Source organism: Colius striatus, chromosome 9, assembly GCF_028858725.1.
Source record: "Colius striatus isolate bColStr4 chromosome 9, bColStr4.1.hap1, whole genome shotgun sequence".
Classification (NCBI taxonomy): domain Eukaryota; kingdom Metazoa; phylum Chordata; class Aves; order Coliiformes; family Coliidae; genus Colius; species Colius striatus.
The window spans coordinates 1,444,441-1,467,119 of record NC_084767.1 but is presented as its reverse complement, the minus strand read 5'-3'; the positions used below and the strand labels follow the sequence as shown (position 1 = coordinate 1,467,119).

At 41.5% G+C, this 22,679-nt stretch overlaps 1 protein-coding gene across 4 annotated transcripts in view; it reads right to left on the bottom strand.

Annotated features, from left to right (window-relative positions):
• Nucleotides 1–22,679, bottom strand: part of SGCD (sarcoglycan delta) — a 168,810-nt gene that overhangs the window by 69,076 nt on the left and 77,055 nt on the right. For all 4 annotated transcript variants that reach the window (XM_062002042.1, XM_062002043.1, XM_062002040.1 and 1 more), the window contains exons 4-5: nt 8,702–8,789; nt 6,057–6,176 (exon numbers count right to left, since the gene is read on the bottom strand). In XM_062002042.1, coding sequence (XP_061858026.1) covers nt 6,057–6,176; nt 8,702–8,789 — 208 coding nt within the window. The remainder of the gene's footprint in view (nt 1–6,056; nt 6,177–8,701; nt 8,790–22,679) is intronic.

Sequence of the window (22,679 nt, the reverse complement as noted above, 5' to 3'; positions counted from 1 at the left end):
TCTGGCCCAACTGCTACCTCCAGGTGCCTCTGAAGTAGCTTGAGCAAGGAGGAGCTCATCTGCTACTGCATGGACTGCGAAATGCCTCTGACCCAGGGCTGATGGTACAGCTTTTCCTTAGGGCAGCATCAGGCCATCTTTTGAGTTACAGTTAGCTTCCTCTCCACTGCCTTTGAAAAGGAAAAGGATCAGAGTACGACAATGTTTTTATTTGCTAAGAAATGAGTGTCGTAGCACCACTTCTGCTTTGAAAAAGCTACTTACAGACCTGTAGTAAGGTCATGTTTTTCAGGAAAATGTACAAAATCCACAATACAAACATTCAAGCTTGGCATTTATCCCCAGGCATGAAGTTGCAGGAGGCTCAATGGTGAGGCCAAAAAGCTCCATTTCCTCTCTGGATCACGCCTGATTTCAACACTTGGCTACGAAAGTTTTTCCCTCTGCCACAAACAAATCAGCAAAATGTCATTTTGAAATCATAATGCTTGCTGTAAAGGGCAACTGTGCATCTTCTGACCCATAAATAATGGCTTCTGAAGAAGGGTGCATGCAGCAAAACGGATGGTAATTCCTGGATGCTGTAAAATTTCTAGCTTACACCACTCTCCAATATGACTGGCACTAGTCAAATAGCTCTGTGAATTATTTTAATGAAATATAACTACCCTTGCACTCATTAAAATTACTCTGCTGTAAATATTGCAGTAAACATGCCAAGAAGCTACTAAAATTGTAACACTGAGGAAATGTGAGCAGAGTCCTTTAACCAGGCTGGCATTGCAGCCACAGTTCTGCAGGATTCCTTCCAGATCAAGCTAACACAAGGCTCTCTGAAAACGTTTGTAGATCTGAAGCTTTATAGACAGCTGGGCCAGCTTACACAGACATATTAGTTCACCACATTCGTACTAAATCATGTTCTCCTCCTGTCAAAAGTGAAGGACATTGCAAATGCTTTTTTAACTCTTCCATAGGTAATGCAACCCAGCACTTTGCATTCTGCAAATACAGAGCAGATTATGCTCTCTGCCCCAAACCACAAAAAACCCAGCCCAAACCCTCCCATTTAAAAGAGCTTTCCACAAGACAATCATGCAGTGATCTCACTGACTGTAAGCATGGGCTATGTTGCTTTTACTGTTGCTGTTCCACCATTAAAACCTCTAAAGTCCTTAATACACAGCTCATAAATAAAATGCTGGAAATGTGCCTTGGAAGTAATTACTCCAAACTTCATAATTTTGCAATAACATTTTCAACAGCTGACTCCTCTTTTCAGGTGCATTCCCAGGCACCTGGAGGGAAACTAGAACAGAAAATGCTCCAAAATTATCATTCCTGAAACTCTAAGCCATGGTCAGTATTTGCATGTGCCACACGGGTGGTCACCCAGAGGGAATATACTGTGCTGGAAAAAAGCTACATGGTAGAAATAGAGCTACTGGCTAACTATTTAAAAGGAGGGCATTCAAGGGGTTGGTGAGATTAAAGATACATTTCAGCCAGCCATGGTGCTGCTGGGGAGGTCTGCAATGTGTGGCAGGTGGGTCACACATCTCCTGCAGAGAAGCCCCTGTATATATCAGGAGATGAAGATCACCCTAACCCAGACTAAATATAGCTATTTTAGTTAGGGCTGGCCACAAGGAAAGGCTATATTGTCAGAAAATCTTATGCCATGGTAGTACCAATGTGTAAGAGAGAGGCACACTGTCCAGGGACCCAAAGTGGAAGCAATCTGGGAGCAATCCCTATATTCTTTTACAAGAAAAAAAGAGACCCTGTGGTTTTATGATGAATCCTACCCTTACAGCAAAGCAAAACGGTAGTCTTAGGGGTGGTTAAAAAGTGTAGTTGATTTGTACCAGGACATCATCCAGCCCATGCAATTCTACCTTCTACACAAGTCTTCCTCCATCATTCAGGGACTGCGAAGCTGCAGAAACACATCTTCGGTGTTTCTGTTTCAGCTCACTGCAATGCATGTGGACTCCCATCAATAGTTAGTCTTTAAAAAACATTGGTTAAATCCATCATAAATATTAAACACCAGAGTGTACTGGCAAGTTTCCCTGAAATCAAACTTCAAAAAATAATCCCCAAAAAAGATGTCAAGGCCCTTGGGAGAACCGACACTGGCATGTCATCAGATGTTGTCTTCTAAGGCTAAATTAAGCATCTGACCAGAGTTTCATTTCTGTAAAAACTCATGCTTAATTTAAATGGATTTAGATTTAATTAAAAATGCTTTTCTACAGAGATAATAATGTAGCTCTGTTAATTAGTATCAAGTGGCATCTAGAGGGCATATTTAAAAACTAATCTGGAGAATAAATAGAGCTAATTAACAGTCAGAATAATGCTTTATGATTGTCTTTTGTTTATAAATACTGTAATGTTCAACATGCTATTAAATTAGTAATTAATATATACCAAAGTTATTCTTAATGCCCTTTTAACTAAAGAGTATTTTGTTATGCACAACTTTTCAGATGACCCAACATATTTCACTTTGGGAGTGAGAGAGGGAGGAGGAGGAAAGGAGAACCACCGTATGATGTACTACGTATGAATTCAATTAGGACCACCTCATTCACCTCTGGGTTTATGGGCCTCTGAGGGACATCCAGTGAGGCATTAGCTCGTGTCTAAGTGGTGTAGCCAGGGCACAGAGGCTTTGCACTTTGCCCCATGCACAAGCCCAGGAGCAGCACCACATTGCTGTGTAGTGGGAAGAGAAGTGTCAGATTTTGCCTTGAAAATCTGACCCTTACACAAATAGAATTGCGGTTCCAAGGAATGAGAACAGCTCTGAGGTTCACTGTAGCATCCTTCGAAAGATCAAGAGGTGCTCAAATATTATAGGAGTGAAGCTTGTGAAAGAAAGCCTTGCTAACAGTAAAGATGTACCACCATCCGACCTCACCGCCAAGTGGAGGAAAAGGCTGGGCAACTGCAGGCACTGGAGGATGAGCTTGGAAGAAAAAGAGAAGACCAGATTTGGCAGAAGGCTCAGTTTCTACATGACTTTTTGCAGGCAAACATGAGCTCCTTCTGAGTCATCTGGAGCAATGCTGCTGCTGAGCTCTCGGGTGGCTTTGAACAAGGCGGAGGGAGCTCGTGCTTGTGTCTGGAAAAGGTTGTGCAGATTCTATCAGAGCTGACTATGGCTAAAGGGCTCAGAGAGCTGCCCTTGTCCTCAAAGGGAAGTTCCAGTTACCCTCAAATCTCCCCTGTGACAGCAAGTGTGACTGGATTCAGTGAAGCAAAATCACTAAAATACTCTAAAATACATCATGCATGAAAAGCAGGGACCGACTCTCTCTTGCTGTGTCCCTTAATGGTTATAAACCAGAAATAACTCCCTAAAATACAATTAAAATAAAAAGCACTTTCATTTGGTTATCTGCACTATCCATGCTGTGCAATTTTTTGAAGCACCATCAAATGCAGCATATGTCCTACTTGTATTTGTTTTTTATCCACAGTTCTGTGTATTCTTCCTTTTTTAACGCCTTGCTAATGGTGAAAAATCCTTTAGCTACCCAGAGCAGAGTCCATTGCAAAAAGGGAAAGCACCTCTTTTCTCATGACAAGGCTTCAGCGTTACTTTGTAGAACAAACTTTCAGAATCGACTTTGAAGCATGTACAAAGGAAAAAGTAATTACCATAACAAGACTAAAAGCTACCCACAAGCCCAGTAACTGCTGCTCTAACCTCTGTGAGATGACTTTCATGCCAGATTGCAGACATACGCTTCCTTCTCTAACGAGTAGGTGTTCAGCAATAACAAGAACAAGTTGAGATTATTTACACAGCATAGATAGGTGTCAGCAGACACATACCAACGGCACCTGAGATCCCAAACACCAGAAACATGATCAAAGGAATTTGTCTGTGTACTACAAGTTGGACTAGCCTCAAGTACAGGCGAAAACACTGGAAGAAATATGAACATATGGTATAACACTTTCCAGCATGGCAAACAGCCATGGCAAACACTTTTGGAGATAAAATTAGATTGGAGGAGCAAAGCTGGAGAAAAAGAAAGCCAAATGTGAACTCTGAAAGCATTTCAGTTCAAGGTCATTGAAATAATTGCCATGTAAAACCACCAGTGGTACCATTCTACCTTTTCTTTTCTGACGGATCTTCATAAGCCAAATAAACCCTGAGAAACACTCAATTGCAGATGCATAGAAAGTGTAGTGGTTAGCAGTATTTTTATGCTGTTTATTTTGGAGACCAGAACAAGGCAGAAACTCAAAATAACCATAAAAAATAATTGCTGGCTTCTTCAAAGCACAAAGTAAATAGAAAGCAATACTTTTATAAGTATGTAATCTGAAAAAGAGTATTTGTGTCTTGTAAGAAAAAGTTTCTGACTGTTTTTTTTAAAGAACCAGTAATATAAAATCTCTTAATATTAAGTTCTCCAAGAAACACTTAAAAGCTGCTGCTTCCTGACTTCACCTACCCTGCACAACGACTGTACAATTAATTAGCTCAGAAGTGTCCAGTGCAAAGCGAGATTAGTAGCAGAATGTGGATTGTGACAAACATTTGCCAGCTCCTTGACACTGTAAGAATTTTGAATGGTCCTTTTCAAAGTTTTAAGCTAAAAGAGGATACTGTTAATTTTGTGAAGTTCAACATTTATCCTACAAAACTCCCCTAAGTCGGTGACTGAACTACTTCTGGCCATGACAATAAGTGACATAACAGCAATGACCTGCAAAGAGCTACACCTGGCTTGTCTACAGACAGGAGTAGCACAACATCAGGTAAGAAAAAATGAGTTGGATACAAAGACCCACTAATGATAGTTAGACTCTGAGGCACTCCTTTTAAGCTCCTTTAGATTGTGTGTACCACACTAATGACATGCTATGTAATATGTAGAAATAATAACAAAAATAAAAAAGAAAGTTACTATATCTCATTCTAAGTGCCTTCATTGATCTCTCTGTTTTTAGGAGCTTACAAGAGAAGCCAAGAACAATTTGGAGGGAAGAGATGCATCCAGATCAAGGCATTAGAAACGAGCTATCAGTGCATGCACAGACAACAGTGGCATTGTGACTAACTGTTAGCAACATTGAGGACTGACCCAGACTGGTCCTACGTGAAAACACTCACAAAGAACTCTCAGTCTAACCAAAGGGCACAGATTGAACTGGAGAGCAAGAGAACTTGAGTTCCTAAGAGATAGTTTCATGCAACTATCATATACATTTTGAAAGTTTACAATCACCGTAAGTGTTTCTTTTCTCCAATTAAAAAAATCAAGCCAACAATAAACAATCTCTACTCCCCAAACCCAAACTGTATCCCTGTTTTTTATTAGGAACTACCAAGTTAAAGCCTGGCAGGGGAGGCAGATCCTGCACAGGCAAAAGAGAGCTCAAGCTGCACTGTCTGTCTTGAAAGGCAGATGTGGAAGTGGTGGCATTGGCAAGGTTGGCCTCTCCTCCCCGTGCACAGGACATTTAACCTTACCTACAACATAGCTGAAGACACGTGGCTAAGGAAAGATAGCTAATATAAAGGCCAGAGAATTAATGTGGTCCTAATTCATGTTGCCTTTTATACTGGAGGTTTCCTCCTTGATGTTTACTTTAGAAGGAAGGAGGAGCTGGTGACAAGTGTTGTGAACAAAACCATGAAGCCTGAGGTTTCCCTACACACAGTGGCTGTAGCCATGGAAGCATCTTTACAGCAATCCCTTGTTGTCCTTTACCCAAGAACCAAGAGATAATAATGTTGTTCAGTTTCCAAAGCTGGTTTAAAAGCTACTTCACTGAGCCAGACAGACCACTTCCAGGGGAGTTTTTCTTTTCTGGAGTGGAAATAACCTATTGTGCAAGTCAAGAAACCCCTCATATAGAAACTCTTGAAACTTATCTGCTTGGGGGAGAGTCAGAGCAATTAAGACATTGACAGGCTTTATCTCCAAAAGAGTCTTTCTGCAAGCATGAAGGAAAGTCAGGCAAAACTATTCTAAAATTTGAAGAGGCACACGTTACAACAATGATGTAGTGAATACTCTTACCTAAAACTCTCAATCTCTCTGCTCCAACCACCACCTCGTTGTCATCTGCAGAAAACAGCAATTTTCCAGAGAGTGTTTTCACCTCAAATTTTTGGCTGTGTGCTTCCACTGCTTGGGGACCTAAAGGGGAAAAAAAAAAGGATTTTGAACAACCTTTTAGTGAAAAGTATAAGAAAATCATATAGTAGCTTCATACATTTAACAAATCCATCTGCTGAGATTACCCTAAGAGATCTGCAAATACAACCTGCATGTGACACATCAACAGGGAGGTCTGTGCTTTTCACAAGGTGACTTCTTGTTAGAAAAGGACACTGTTTTCTACCCAAATAACAACCCCTCTTTATTTCTACTTATGTTTTTGTTAATGCTTATGTATGTCATGAAATCACCACTATGCTTGGCATAGTTGGGAAGTTTTTATAACACAGACTCACATGTGAAATGGCAATGAGCATACCTAGCCATGCTTTGAGAGTATTGGAGTAGCTATAAGAGGCATCAAGAACTCCTGAGTCCATTTTGCTTGGATAGATCCTGAAGTGTAAAAGATAAAGACTCCTGTTTTCTGCCTGTTAAATACACCTGGACTAAAATGATATCAGGGTCATGCACAGTCCAATTTAAAAAAAAAAAGGAAACCAGCCCCAAAACCCCCATGATAAACACCATCACAGAAGTAAATGTTTCCTTTTAGGTGATTTTAACCATGTGCAGACCAAGACGAATGGCAAAGCCTTCCATGTTTCAGAAAGTTTTTAGATTAGTAAAGATTTGCTTTGTAGCTGTTATTTCACTTCTGCTGCTTCTCCGGCATGCTGCTGTGCACCACAGTGCTGGAAAGCCTCTGGCAACTCCTTTTGTTGTGGAGCCTGATAAACATCAGCTGTCTGAATAGCAATTCTGTGCAGTCTGTGGCTCAAAGACTGCTAAGAGCAGACTGCTTGGTTACCTGACCTAGGTTAAACTTTGGACAAATCATCATCCAGCAGCCCCGCACGACTCACGTCCAAGCTGCAGCATCCCTGGAATATGCTACTGCACAGAACAGATGATTGGGCTTCACATTAATTCTGGACATCTTCAAGACTAGTCTCATTTGTCAAAAGAGAAAAGAAATAAGACCTGAAAGCCAGTATTTTCTTACAGGCAGTTTCAAACTCTGTCTACACCCAGTGTTTACCTACACAGCTCATCTGTTTTGGTATTGAGGCACACAGAATTTTGTGCATGGTTCAAAAAAGTGAGGCTGTGCTGATGGAAACACTTGCAGCAGAACAAGGGGTGATGGGATGAAGCTGGAACACAAAAAGTTCCATTTAAACATAAGAAAAAACTATTTTACTGTTCAGGTGAGGGAGCCCTGGCACAGGCTGCCCAGGGAGGGTGTGAAGGCTCCTTCCTTGGAGGTCTTCAAGACCCGCCTGGAAACGTTCCTGTGTGACCTGATGTAGGTGGGAGCTGCTTCTGCAGGGTGTACATTCCATGATTCTATGAAAACTCTTGCAGCCATTCTGAGAAAATCCAGTCCTTTTGAGCTTCAAGTTTTATTTGTATCTTGCTAGTTAACAGCCTCACTACTCATCACTGCATCACTACATGGGAACACATCTTCACTCTGCTCTGAAACCAAAGCTGCTGCCAAATGCAGAAATGAGCTCAATAACCAGAGCATCACACTGGGAGACGTCGCTGGCTGTGTCCTCCCAATCACTCATGACACGGAGCTGCCTAACTAAACCAAATACTCTCTTGAAAATACACAGATCACCTACAAACTAAACAGGTTCATTCTGAAAGTGAGAATCAGGGAGCTGGAGGCTGAATTTATTTCCTTCCTCCAGGCAATTTTCATGTGTGCTGCTTAAATTACTGCTTAGTGAAGCTGCATATTTAATTATTTAATACTGTGACTAGAGGCCAAGATGTTATATAAACAAACCAAACAACCCCATCTCATGTAGAAGCAACATGTTTATGGATTGCTGGCTCTGCCACACAGCAATATTTCTCCCAGTCCCCAGATAAATCTCAATAAACAAATATGTATCCTATATAATATATATATTATATATTAGAATATATACTGCATTAGGCTCTTTCAACCCAAATTACACATGCATTCATTCAATGCCTGCTGTGCACCGGGGATTTATGAAACATCCATTCTCCCATCACATTGACTCATGCCCGGGAGCATGAGAGCATTCTTCATCAGCAAAAGGGCACACAGCTCTAAATTGCAGTGTCCCAACCCAGGCACGGTTAATCTCCAGAGTTTCCAAGATCTCAGGCACGTTAGAAGTGTCTCAGGAAAAGTCTGTGCCTGTTACAACAGAAATGTCAGCCTGCATATGTTCTTCTTGACCCTGAAGTCGTACAACTAACCTTTCTGTCTCTGGGTTGGCTTTCAAACGAGAACCATGGCGTGCTTCGTTATCAGAAAGAACCAGCCAGCTGCTTCTCCAGCACAGCTTTCATGTCTCTAGCTTTGTTTCTACAAAGTGGAGCGAAGTTTTCATTTGTACTTCACAAGGCACCCGGGCTCCCCTCCTGTGTGCTGTTCTAAAGCCAATGCAGCATCCCACAACACACCTGCTTTCATCCCTCCTTAATTCTTCCATGTAGCCTTTCCCCCTCCTTACCTGTTACAAGGCGAGTAAGGACTTTAGTCTTCTCATTGAGGATGTTCACTGTCACATTTCTGGCAGACTGGAAATACAGTGGGTTGCCCTGGAATGAGACCACGAGAATAAGCATGTGAGACAGGGATGGCTGCCTGAGATCAGCCTGCTCGAGACACCCAGAGCTCTGCCTAACACTGCTGGGCTGTTGTTAGTAGCCCCAGGCTTGTGCACGTGGTAGAAGCGCCCGCTACCCTGCGTACATTTTTACTGGCCAGAACAAAAACCCAAAGTCCACATTTCTGGCCCAGATAATGTCCCAGTGACTAGCCCTGTCGTAGTTATGATTAGCTTTATTGCCAGTATAGTGCAACCAACCTGTTATTTTAAAATGCACGGGTGATATGCCACCTGACCTAAGCTTCTTGAAGGTCATGGTGTTTTGAGAGGGTGGGTGACTGCAGCAGTGCATTTCAGAGTCAAGTCTGGAATAGTACACACAGCTTCAGATGACTGCAACAGGTGACTGTGTCTGCCAACCACAGGGCCACATGAGTAAGCCATGCTCAAGGGCTAAGAATGATAAAATCTTGTTAACATGTAGAAAAGTGCCTGTGATCTCAAGCGCTTATAAACCGTGTACCATGCATGTACCAGCATCATACGCCAGACTGGGATGCTAGCTTGGGACAAGACCCATCCCACCAGGTCTGGAGATACACAAGACACAAAATCTTCCCTGGTCTTCCCTTGGTCACACTGATTTCTACTAATTTTTCATTTTTATGCTTTAAATATACCTCTGAGAGAAGGGTTAGAGCAGCTGTTAAAACACAGGAGCCACACAGCTACCTGGCAGCATCCATCTCAGGTATTTCTCCCACAGAGCAAAGCCAGAGAAAACCATCTGGCTCCTTCTGTGTACAAACACATCAAGACACCTGGCAACTCGTGTTTTCCACAGGCAGCCCCAGTCTACACAGTTGGTTTCTCAGGGCCTATTAGCCACCTATGGCACTAGCACAGGGTGACCTCAACTTAAATCAGCCAAAAATCTAATGTGTGAGGTGGAAAATCACTGCCAGTATCTCTTCATAATGTCTGAAGCAGGCAGCCAATTAAATTCATGGACTAAGCCACAGGATTGGTAGAAGGGATAAAATAGCAAGAAAATCAGCAAGGAGTTGAAAATGTTGTGTTCATCTGCTTTTTCCTCCAAAGTCTTTCTGCAGTGATTCAAAATCTTTCCATTAGGAATGAATAATCGAGATGGGGATAGAGGACCATGTAGGGCAGGCATGTTCTCCTTGCATCCTGAATTTATAAGGAACATAATATTTGCTTAGATGTCATTTTTCTGGGTCATGGCAGAACAACTAGGTTGTCTGCATATAAAACATAGTGGCAGCACAGGAACGCACTCCTGGGAGTGTTGTGATGGACTGGAGCTTCAAGGAACACTTCTAGTGATGGGTAAATGATTAGCAGCAGTGTTTGCAGAAGACAAACCTTAAAAAACTAAAACAAAAATGACCTAACAAAAGTTCTAGTAAACTAAAACTAAACCATGTGATCCACTAGTCACAATGATTCCACTTGTTGCCTTTACTGTTTGTACTGCGTGCACCCATGGCATCAGCCCTTCAGCACAAAAAAGGGGGGAATGGGCTTTATTTTATCAATTATAACTAGACCATTATGGCTACATTCAGGCTTTTGAAAACTAAGTAAAAATAATAAAAAGAAAGAATTCCACATAATTGTTTCCAGACCTTGGACAAGTTTCAGAAGCTCTCTGCTTCCTCATACACTAAAGAAGGACAAATCAACCTTATATACCTCTGTGATGTACATACAGCATATGGAACCGAAATATGATTAAGGAGTTAAAAGTAGGAAGCAGTGCTAATGACTAGTGATGATTTTGCTCTTTGTTTTTTATTTTTGTGATCTTCTAGAACTTAGAAATTAATGTTGATTGTCTCCTTCTCTGGAAGTTTTCAAAACTCACCTGGACACGTTCCTGTGTGACCTGATCTAGGTGGACCTGCTTAGGTTGGGCTAGATGATTTCTTAAGGTCCCTTCCAACTCCTTCCATTCTATGATTCTGTGGTTACTATTTTATGGCTAACAGCACAGAAAAAAAGGATGGCTTTGCTTGAATACCCACTACCTCTGGTATTAATTCTCCACAGCCCTGACTAGGGATCTAATTTTAACACTCTCATTGATGGAAGTTTACTGCTACGTTTTCATCTCACACTTAGAGATGAAAGGTATAGCTACAACATGCATAATCCATAGACACAGGTGAGACTGTAACCACACCATATGAAGTACAGAAAGGTCATGTTTTTTACTTGCAGTATTTGACCTTTGTTCATGGAGTTATGCAAATGGCTAGAGTGTTTTGAAAAGGCCAGGAAACCTTCTAGTCCTAATTCAGGAAGGAAAAATCATTCAATCCCCAGGGCTTTAAACTCTGTTACTGATCTGCATACCAGGAGATTACACTACAGAAGTACTACAAGATAACCCAAGTGGTTAATACAAAAAGAGTCAGAGGAAAAGTTGCTCCAAAGAAGTCTCACAAGACAAGCTAAGAGCTGGTATCTACCTGCAAAAGACTTAAAATACACAATCAGATCTTGAAATGCTTACCCCAGCTTAGTCATCTCATTCACTGATTCAGAGCTCAGATTCATGCAGCCTTCAAAAAACTAAATTTCCCTAATGGAAGAGTTGTTTTTATTGGTCTGCAGGGAAGGAACATTTTGAGCACTTAATGCAACGCCTGCTCTCATTTCCCTAATTCTTTTTCCATTAAGAAATGAAAAAGCTGAAAAAAATTACTCCCTTTTGCTGAAAATTCTGCAGATTTTCTGTCTATCATGTTTAGAAAGGTAACAACACTGCCATCTTTTACATACTGAACGTTTGAAATGTGTTTCCTCTGTTGCAAGCCTGGTGATGATGCCAGCTTCCTTCAATCACACAGAAAAAACCCTCAAATTAAAGCACTGAACAATTTTTAAAACAGTTCGAAACTGTAACTGAAAAGACAAAACCTCTCCTTTCTCTTCCATGTTCGTGTTATCACGACACAAAAGTTTTCTGAGGAGGAAAAAGTTTTCTGAGTTTTCACAGGAGCAAGTGGAAATCTAGATCAACATGGAATCATCACCACAATAAAAATTATTATGTAGAGAAGTAATATTTTCATAAGCTGTCATAACACTTGATGGACCCAGAGTCAGAATATCAGCAGGCAACAAGCAAGCACGGCTGACTTTAATTATAACACTGTAAGAGACACACCTCATTTCTGAAGCATAATATGCAACAATCCAGTTCTGAATCTTTCAGCTAAATAATATTAAAGAAATAAATATATTTTACCCTTGGGATTGATGCAAATATGAATGGAAAACTGGATCAAGTATTCTTTTGAGTTCAGAAAAGTAGGGGAAATCATCTTTTTCTCTTCACCTACCTGTTTCTCTCCACAAGGTTCAATCCAAATCTTCAGAAAAGTACATTTGAGATAAAATACATTTGATATTGTCAATCACAAAATAAGCCAACATATTTCACTGCCTGCATGCTATCTGATGTACTGGTGAATCTCGTTCTCTGTCATTTAGTCTCCTTCCTCTCATCACAAACACATTTTCCCCTGCAAGAGCTGATGCTGCTCCCAGCCCACATGTTGCCACCAACTTGGTCTTGGTGTCTGGACTTGGCTATTATGACTTCAACTTCTTTACAACAACCCTCTATTAACTGTGTTGTATTAGCAGCATCCCAGTGACATGCATCTTAGCCTCTAATTGCACTGCACTGAACTACTGCTTTCGATTTAACTTCCTATGCAACGTTGCTAATTAAATCAATGGTCACCTCCTTTCTGGCATTATTTTATTGTTGTTGTTTCCTTCCAGTGGTTCCTTAGATCATTTGTCTGGAGAAACCAAGACAGAGACATTGATGGGAGCAGGATGCACTTTTTTCTCCTCTGCACATCATCCTGTTTGCTTCTGATTTATTTCAAGCATTTTCTTGCAGGGCACTGATGGAGGATCCCACCCTGCTCTGGACTGCAGCTCAGTTTCTGGGGGCAGGTGAGGCTGGGAAATTTTGAGGGCTCTTTGGGCTGGTTATTTACTTCCAGTCCACCATGAATCTACTATTCAGCTCTGCAGGGAATACTACATAGTAAATAATTCTGCCTCTTACTCCAGCCCCTCTTTAGCAGATACAATGGCTTAACAACAACGCAAATGTTTGTAGATACACTAAAGAAGTTGCCACTGCTACTCAATGTATTAAAACGTTGGACACTTGCTGCAGAATAAAGAATGTAAAAGTGCAAAAATAAGTCAAAACAGTAAAGCTTGTTCCCTTGCAAAGCAGTGAGGTATTCGGTAAAACACAGAAGGCTCCAAAAGTTATTGACTGATTGTTGGGTAGGTTAAACACATGGCAAAACAAGCTCCAACAGCTCACTAGCTGTCTGTCTTTGGCTCACTTTGGAAGAGATGCTAAAAACTCCTAGATCAGAGACTGAGACAGAAAAAACACTTTGACTGACAACCTTAATTTTCAGCTGAGGCAGTCGCAACCAGTGCTGTCTTTAAGGAAATTCAATACTTTAACAGGTGTCCTTAGACTGTTTTAGGGAATTAATAAAAGTATTGCCAAATCCTTTGTAATGTTAACAGGCAATCTTGAAATAGTGCATCGCAGTCAGCATGTTTGTAATTTGGATAGTCAAAAGGAGTGGCTTTGATCTGATTCTCTGGATTCAAAACCTTCACACAGTTAAGTGCAAGTGTGAGCAAATAATGAAAATGGTGAATTTCCTCCAGGCTTGACACTGTAATGGAAAAAATTAAAATACTACAGCATAATCCAGGTTGTCAAGGAGCAGTCTACAGAGAAGCCACTCAGAGCACCATCTTCCTGCTCAGCTATACCTCTCACTGACATTACAGAAAGCAAACACTGATCTATACACAGCTGGACTGTCAGAGGGCAAAAGGCCATTTTCTGTGAAGCAAGCAAAAGCTCTCCTTCAACAGGCCTACAGCACATTCTCTTGCCTGCACCCTTGAGCGCTGCTTTAAGGAGCTGCTGATAGAGGGGAGGTATTGATGTGGATTATAATATATATATATATATCCTTCCCTGAAATCCAATCAGTCCTACTAGCAGCTAAATGTAATAGCAATAACAGCAAGGACTCTCCTGCACTGCAACTTCCATTGTAGGGACAACTCATAGATGCATAAGGTAACATTTCACTGTTTTGTTTGTTTCAGAGTGGCGACTGTTCATTGCCCCTTAACTGAGACATAAAGGAATAATTTCATAGCACTTGAAATATCCTACATCAAGAACGGCAAACTGCTAATGAAAACCCACAAAAACGTAACCTCTGCAGTTCTAACCCTTGTAACCAGACCCAGTGGCACACACTGCCTGGAAAACAGCACTGCATGTGAGCTCATTTTTGCAGTTGTCATGCCTGTCCCGAGACCTACCAGGAAAGCCGACTTTTTAATGCTTACCCTGTCATTTTTGGTCAGTTGACACAGACATGTTTAAATTAGTAGCCCTGACTCAGTTTTGTGTGTTTGTGTTTGACTTGTTCATCCTTCAAAGGGAAGCACCAGTAGTACTCTCACTACATGACACTAAATGCAGTTTCCCAGCCACAAAGATCTCCAGAACATGCTGTGAGCACAGTCAAAAAAACTTGAACCTGAGCGTGTCTTTCCTTCCCAGACTCCTGTCTTGAGAAGAGAAACTCCTTTGAGGAATGTCTTCATGCTGTAAAAGCTTGGAAGTGCCCCCATAAATCAGAGAGTTGAGGAAACAATTGGGAAAAAAAAGTTCAGAATTGGCAAAAGATGCTGCAGAGATCAAGAAATTGGCCCTGCTAGGAATCACAGCAAACCTCATCAGAACATTGTACAGACATTGTGCACCTCCTGAAAAGCAAACAGATGAAACACTGGACACCATCTAACTTTGGCTGTGAAGAAGACAAACTTAGGAGTATTTATGGAGTATCTTAGGAGTATTCCTAAGATCCCACTTGGAAGAGCAACCTGGCTTTCATTTATGTCAACACAAAATCTAGACTTCAGGCCAAAATTGCAAGCCAACAATTACTGTTTCTATTTAAAAGTAAACTCAATGGCTCTTCCTCCTGCTTTCTGATTTAGCTCCCCACAGCAAGAACAAGATTTTGCCCAGAAGCCTTCTGGCTCAAAAATTTAAGTTGTGTAGCTAAATCCTTAGGGTGAAAACATCCCTTAATATGATTTGAACATACTTTTTGTTGTTTGATCACCGAGTCTCTTTTGATCTTGATTTTGTCCTTCAAACAGCTGAATAGAATGTTCATGTAACTAAACTCCTTTTTGACTAAAACTCCTGGTCGTACAACATATGGTTTTCATAGCAGAACGAAAGCAAACAGCGAATGGAATTGGTGACAAACAGATTAAAGTGAGCACTACAAAATGCCCCAGTATGTGCTGTATTTCTGCCTAAGATGATCGCTTTTATGAAGGAGGCAAGAGGTCCAGTGCAGGGATAACAAAATGCAGTCTGCATCCTCTTCTTCCAGGAAACAAACTTTTCCCAAGTGAAATGTGCCCGTGTACAAGATCGTGTAACCTGGATCGGTAACGGAGCTGATACAGCCCTGATCTGCAACTGGCACTCAAAGACATAAATGTAGTATCATGAGCTAACTTAATGTGCATGAAGCTCAGATATTACTGTGATCCCACCCAATGTGACATATTTTAATGGTATAGATAGCACACATTGCAGTTTTATGTCCAATACCACAAACCCCTTGAAATTAATTTTATTAACAATAGAAACAAAAGATAAATGCTCCACTACTGCATTGAAGCAATCACAACTCTGACTCTTCTTTTAAAATGCAAAGAAGACAGGTCTGTGATGGGAGCTCTAAATGACTGGGTTCTGGTTTTGGATGGCTACCCAAAGGGGTTTGAATCCTTCAAAGTGATTTATTTCTGGCAATCTAGGGGCTTCTCCCGTTAGAAGAATACCCGTAACAATCTCATGAACACGGTGCTTAGAGAGTGTCTGCTTCTTCAAGGTGCCTAATCAGCTGCTTTGCAGTTGAGACTCTTCTGAAAATCAAATTACACCATACCTGATGACATTTGCAAACAATACTGAAAAAATCTCCATTACATCTGTCTCCACTTCTTTGCTATTCTTTTTTACTTCATCGACTTAGAATAAGAGGAAAACCACAGATGACATGATGAAACCAATAAGCATGCACATAAAACTAAAAAAGCAATCATGCATGTTGGAGTTCTATTCTGTATTCATGGGAGTGGGAAATATGGAATTGTAACTTGTGAAGGCTGCTGCACATTCACAAAACCCTCTGTACTGGTAGAGCTGAACTGAGCATTACTGGCTTCAGAAAACTCTGATGCATTAAGGGACTCCTCTGGCAAGATACCCTCAGACAACAGCTGAAATGAAGAGAACAGCAGAACTTGTAAAATGACTAAATCATTCTGCAAATGCTCTTCACTTGTTACACCAGAGCTGATCACGTGTGTGCTGATGATTAACTTTGCATCACTGGGGAACGGCTGTCACTCGTACAAACTAAGTAGGACTCAAGAAGCTCTAATGCTCTTAAATAGAAGAGCAGCAGTCCAAGGTTCTCAGCACAATGATCATCACTTCCAGTAAAAATCAACCAAGTATTCATTAACCTACTTAAATTTGTCTGCAGGAATACCAAACGGCTGTTGCTGCTCAGTGGCAGCTCACACTGATCTGACCCTTGTCCATAGGAGTTGTAGCAGCAGGGCTATGAATTTGTGCTGAGCTATTGCCCATTTTCTGCCTTGGGCTATCCTAGGTATAGTCAGAATCCAGTGGTGACAGACCTCCTCCTGAAGCGAACACACTGTAGATAGGCACAGGACCCCAAGAGAAAGGGAGAGAAAAGAGTTCTACTGAAGTTTAAAATATTCTAAATCATCCAGCTATACAGCTACTCCACTGCTCATAACTTTTGCTCCAGACAAGTGTGCAGACCTCTGTTCCTGTGTTTTCATTTTTATGGCCTTTCGGGTATGCCTACTGCCTGCCTGCAACATCTTTTGAAGCTGCTGGTAAATCATGCCTCACTATCTATTAAAGGCATTGAAGACAATTTTAAAATTACACACGACTGGTAATCTCTGGGCTACTTTCTCTCACTATCAGCATTACCTGGACCAGAGCACTACCTGAAACAATTTGTATCTCGGTCAGTTAGTGAGGTGAATACGCATTTAAGAGCACACACAGTCAATACTAAGAAAGCACAGTAATATTTTCCAGAAGTCTAACTCAGCAGACACTTGGGTGTTGCAATGCTCACAGCACCTTTCAGACGTTCTGCTCCTGCACTGCATAATGCCAAGTTACATACCCAGATATTTTTCTCCAAGAAGGCTGATAACATGGCTATTCTCTGAACATTGCTTTGAAGTTATGATTCTCCTTTGCTGCATGTCATGGATTGCTTACTTCTATTAGATTATAAATGGCCATGCCAGCTTACGTATGCATGTACAGCACGAAACACAGGCAAGATCCTAGCAGAGGCCCCTGGTGTTACTGAAATTCAGCTGCTGCTAATAAGAAGGGAAACCATTTCCATCTGTCTGGATTGGGAAAAAGAATTTGCGGGCCTCTGATTCATCTGCATCCATATGCTGATATGTAGACAATACTTATGGACACATAGACATATGTGAGGTAGTCAGCAAGAGAAATCAAATCAATCACAGATCACAGCGTGTGATTTGCCTAATTATGAGTAACACCTCACATTTTTTACCTACGCCAAAAGCACTTTGTGAGCGAGCAGATGGCATTGCTCTGGGATGGCACCATCCTCGACAGTTGCAGATGCAGAGCATTTACACAGCACGCTGGAAAAATGACACAACACAAGCTGCTTCCTGGGAAAAAGATTCAAATTGAACAAGTGTCACCAAACAAAATACACGTATTTATTGATGTTCTGGACTTATCTGATCCAGTCTCTGTCCTCAAATCAAATACACACGCACAGGCCAGGGAGTGATGCTATCTAGACATCATTACAGTCCCTTAGATAGATCTGCCACGTGAGTTGCCTAGCAGAGAAAAGCGGAGATGCAGACCAACTTGAGTCTAGTTCCAACCCGCAGACAATTTAAATCCACACAAGCAGAATCAATAGGAAGAAGCCCTGCAGAGAAAGCAATTACACTGCAAAAGCAACTATATTACAGCATGGTTACGGCTGGGAGGCAGGACACAGAAGGCCATCCTCACTTCCGTGATTACCCAGTGGAGTTCTTTCCAATGCATCTGGCCTGTGAAATTACAAGGTTCAGCCCGGACATGTTCCTGCAATCAAAGCGTTTCTGCTCCTGGACTTCTATTGCAATTATAAAACCTCTTCTTTATAAGCCCCATCCTTCAGGTTAGCTGTGCTCCATAGGCAAATGTGGGTCTGTGCATCAGGAAACGGGTCTGAAGGGCTTGGTGTGCTCTCCTTTTCAGTACCTTCATGGGGTAATAATCTCATTTCCTACATCTGCAACTATTTATTCATTGGAGAGTGTGAACTTGCCACTGTACAAGACAGAACGAAAGACCATCTGACCATTCCTGGTGACAGAAAATTCAGGTTTTCTATTCAAAATCCTGTTTTTATTTGTGGTTTGCCTGCATTTATTTTTTTCATCCAAGCTTCTGCAAGAACATACATTGGTTTGACAAGTTTGAAACAGCTATGAAATGATTGATGAAAACCGTATTTTGGCCTTGTTGTGGGAATATTTATTGCAGAAATATTTTCAGTTAACTCTGTGTGGGCATATCTGCAAAAATGGGAAGGAGAGAAAGGAAAGGCTGGGCCCACGACTCTGGTACCAAGGCAATTTGATCTGCTTTAATTATGACACAGGGTCATGGGGTCACAGAAACATTTGCACAGATTGGTTTTGAACTGCTTTGTCTAACCACTTTGTTTCTTCTGCTCAAATGATCAATACTGAGTTTCAAGAAGGATGGACTGTAGGTCTACATGACTAGACAGAGGCAATTCCCCACAGGGTTTAACACAGGAGTCAAACTGACCTGCAGTGCCATGAACAGTCCACGTGTGAGTCAATGTCAGACAGGAAGAACTGCAAACCTCCATCTGTCTCAGAGAAGCTGAACGTCTAACAGAGGCAGCATGGCAGCAAAGGTCTGATCAGTGGGGCAGGTGCATGAGCAGGAGTGGGATGCTGTGTGTCGGGATTTGACTGTATCTTGCAGTTGACATTCAAGAGACACTCTTGAGTACCTGCTTCATGGTAACGAGAGGAGAGGAACACAGAGTATTGCCACGGTACAGGGACGATAAGCAAATATACATCCCTAACCAACACCACTGGGGAGCTGAGGAGTGGTATTTCAAGAGATGTCAGGCTCACAGAAAGACTAGCAGATGCTTTTTCCATGCCTGGAAGAAGACAGGAATGTTGTTTGGGGAAATTATAAGAAATAGCAAAAGCGGCCAAAGACATGTGTGAAGGTAAAACAGAGCACAGGGAGGCACATAAAACCCAAGGACCTCGAATTACTCTTTGGGCAATTGGCAGGGTGGGTCAGCCTGGCTGGTTGCTTCCCCTTTTAAACAGAAGGCATTTGTCTCCCTATGGTTTTATTCCTGAAGTCCTTTTCAAAAGAGGAATAAAACTGTTCTGTGAAGACAACTACCCAGCGTCTCCTCCCAGGTAAGGGTGCAGAAAGGGTCCTGCCTGCATGTTCCTGCTTCTTCTACTCCAGCTAAGCTATGCTTCCCAGAATGCTGCATAAGAGATAATGCTGCAGAGAGAAACAAAAAGCCTGCTGCTCTCCCAGCTGTGTACCAACATCAAGGTTCATAATTCATAACTAACAACTGGGATCTCAAGGAAGCATACATAGCAAAAGTCAGTTTGCAGGAGGGGCCGTGGGTTTCAAAAGGTAGAATACAGGTGAAATATTTTGGTTTGAAGCAACAGTAAGCATGCAATAAAAGGTGCTTCCCAAGCCAGCAGCATTGACACAATATGCACCACTGCCCTGCTGTGGCCTTTACCTCATTTAAACAGTGAAGGATCTTCTACAAGAAACTGGACCCAACACTCAATCGCAGGAAGCATCAGAGGAAACATGTTCAGGTTCATCCCATCAACCCACTGTCCTCCAGCCACAGATCTTGGGAAACCAAGTCACTAAATCTGCTCAGGTTGATGGCTTACTCTTGACCCTTCATAGCAGTTACTCTGCATTTGGATTACAGACTATGTGGCCATTCACTGTGTGGCTTCACCCGTGTGTACAACACAACAGTGAATGTGGTTAAAGAGGAATACCAGCTGCTCTAAGGTGATGAACAGCTATGCCTACTTTGTACTCCTAACCTGCAAAATACAACCAGAAAAATCACCATTTAAAGAAACATAATGAGTTGTTCACAGTTACAGATCAACCTAATCAAAACAAAGACAAAAGTTTTTGGCTAGAATAAGTGAAAGCTTTGTTGGAGAGATATGCTTGTCTGTCAGACAAACAACCTCTCTTCAATCAACTCCACTGTCTGTACTTTTATTTATTTCTCTGCTTTTAAATATTGATGTCTTACAAAGCTTCTCATTGGGAAAAACACATCTTACTCTTCAGCTGTGCTGCCTTGGGCTTCAGTCCTGTCACATCACATCCAAGAGGAAGGCTCAGTTTGTATCAGTGCTTGGAAAAGAAGACTTTCCAGGCACTGTGAAGAGTGATACAGATGATTCAGTGAACAGCAAGCTTCTCTCCAAATCAGTAGCCACTCATTCGTGGTGCCACAGGCAATCTTTTGCAGCTGCTGCTGGTTTCTAAGCAGGAAAACAGAACTCAGATGTTAACCACTTTTATTCCTTAAATGCCCTGTACCAAATCCATTCCTTGTCTAAGGCAAGAGAAAGACAACGGAATGGTAAATGGTTTTGCTCAAGGAGAAAAAGTACTAAAAGCAGAGTACCACCCTGTAGTGGAGAGCAAGAGAAAGGAAAAAGCCTGAGTCATAGAAGTAATGTTCATTACCTAGCTTTAGACTACAAATTAAGACTCCAGGAAAGTATCCTGCAAATCTTGTCATGCATCTATTCACCATTTTCAAAAAGAGACGATGATTTACTAATAAAATTTTAGCACTGCTGCACTGGAAATAAACTTTGAATAAAACCTTCCCTAATAGACCATAAAGAAAGATTATCCAAAGAGAGATGTATCTCTGTCCTTAGAAGGGGTACTTCTGGGGAACAGCAGCACTATACAGTTGATGCTATGTAGGGAATCTCAGCAGTGAGAAGGGAAAAGCCAAGGATGCTTTAACTCCAATCCTACTCACAGAAAGTTTACGGTCTGAAAGTGAGGAATCTGCTATTTTATGTAAGGATGGCAAATGAGGATCGTGCTGTGATGGATAAACAGGAAGAAAGACCGTGAGCTGGAACACCTTGAATTTTCAGAGACAAATGAGGAGCTGACTCCTTGCTAGTACTTTGTACAACTTGCCTAAGAAGATTTTAAAGCCTAAAAAGTCCACTGGACTCAGAATTACATCAAACCAGGAGGAAATCAATGACTAGGTGACATTTTATACTGAAAAACCACAGGAAAAAAAATGAAAAAAAGAAAAAAGCAAACAAAGAAAGGGCACCATGGAAACTGTTTTCCTTCACCCCCCCCCCGTTAGAAGGCCAATTTTTTACTGTATTGGCTTTTAATTGAAAGAATTTGCCAGTTGTATCACACTTCTTTGCACTCGAGGCATCTGATCTACTAAAATGAGATTGCACATGGAACAGAACTCCTCACACCAGTCCTCAGATGCTGTAGGAGCGAAGAGTCTTTGCTCACCCTCATCCCTATCTTCTGTCCCACTCTCTCCCCATTTCAGCACTAAACTTTCAAAGAAAAGGGCCGTGTTTGTACAGGGACTAGCAGGACAGACTCCTGCCAGTGGCTTTGCAATACATGCAGAAATTATAGGGCATAATGGGACTGGAACATCTTCTGTGATTCTATGATAATCCAGCAAAGAACACAATGTATGCCCAACTCTGCATGCCAGTAACCGCACTGATATCAAAGAAATTACTTATGTCTGTAAATTATGTACATAATTAAATATCTGGTTGGACTGAAGCCTAAATCAATGATTCACTGACAACTCAGAATGCCTTTTCTGTGACTAGGCTTCTTGCTATTTTTATCATACACGTAGTGTCCTGCATTCCAACACCAGCCCAATAATGCCAGTGTGGAACTGTCTCTTCCCAGAAGATACTGGCATACATGGGCGTAGATGGCAGACACAGCCTCAGACAGACATCAGAAACGGAGATGTTCTAGCCTGGGAGATGTTAACAGTCAAAGCTAGCTTACTTTTTCCTTCAAAAGTAGCAAGAGATTTTTCCCAAGATCCTCAACCAATTTACCCTAAAAGAACAGGCACAAATTTAGCGTTGTTCTTGCTTTTCCCTGCTTTCTTCTTTCTCCAAATCCAACATCTATCGTTCAGAAACAGAACAATTCGAGATACTTTTATTACTGGCACAGACTCTGGTAAATGAAACCTTGAAGGTCTGCCTTTCCTTTCCTGTTGCAAATCAAAGAACACACAAACTGGACTGTCTGTAAAACTAGTTGTGTGTGCCCATGTTTCCTGACGACAGCACAGCTTGTCAAGTAACCCTTGGCTTATAAAGTACATAGCTTTGCTGCTGAAACTGTTTTGATCAGCAGAAGGGTTGCAGAAGTGTTTGCTGTCTTGTGGTAAGAAGACACAAAGCTCTGCTCTTGAGACTTCTTGGAAATATCAGAAAACCATTACTTTTTCGTTATAATTGGATCCTGCTACTT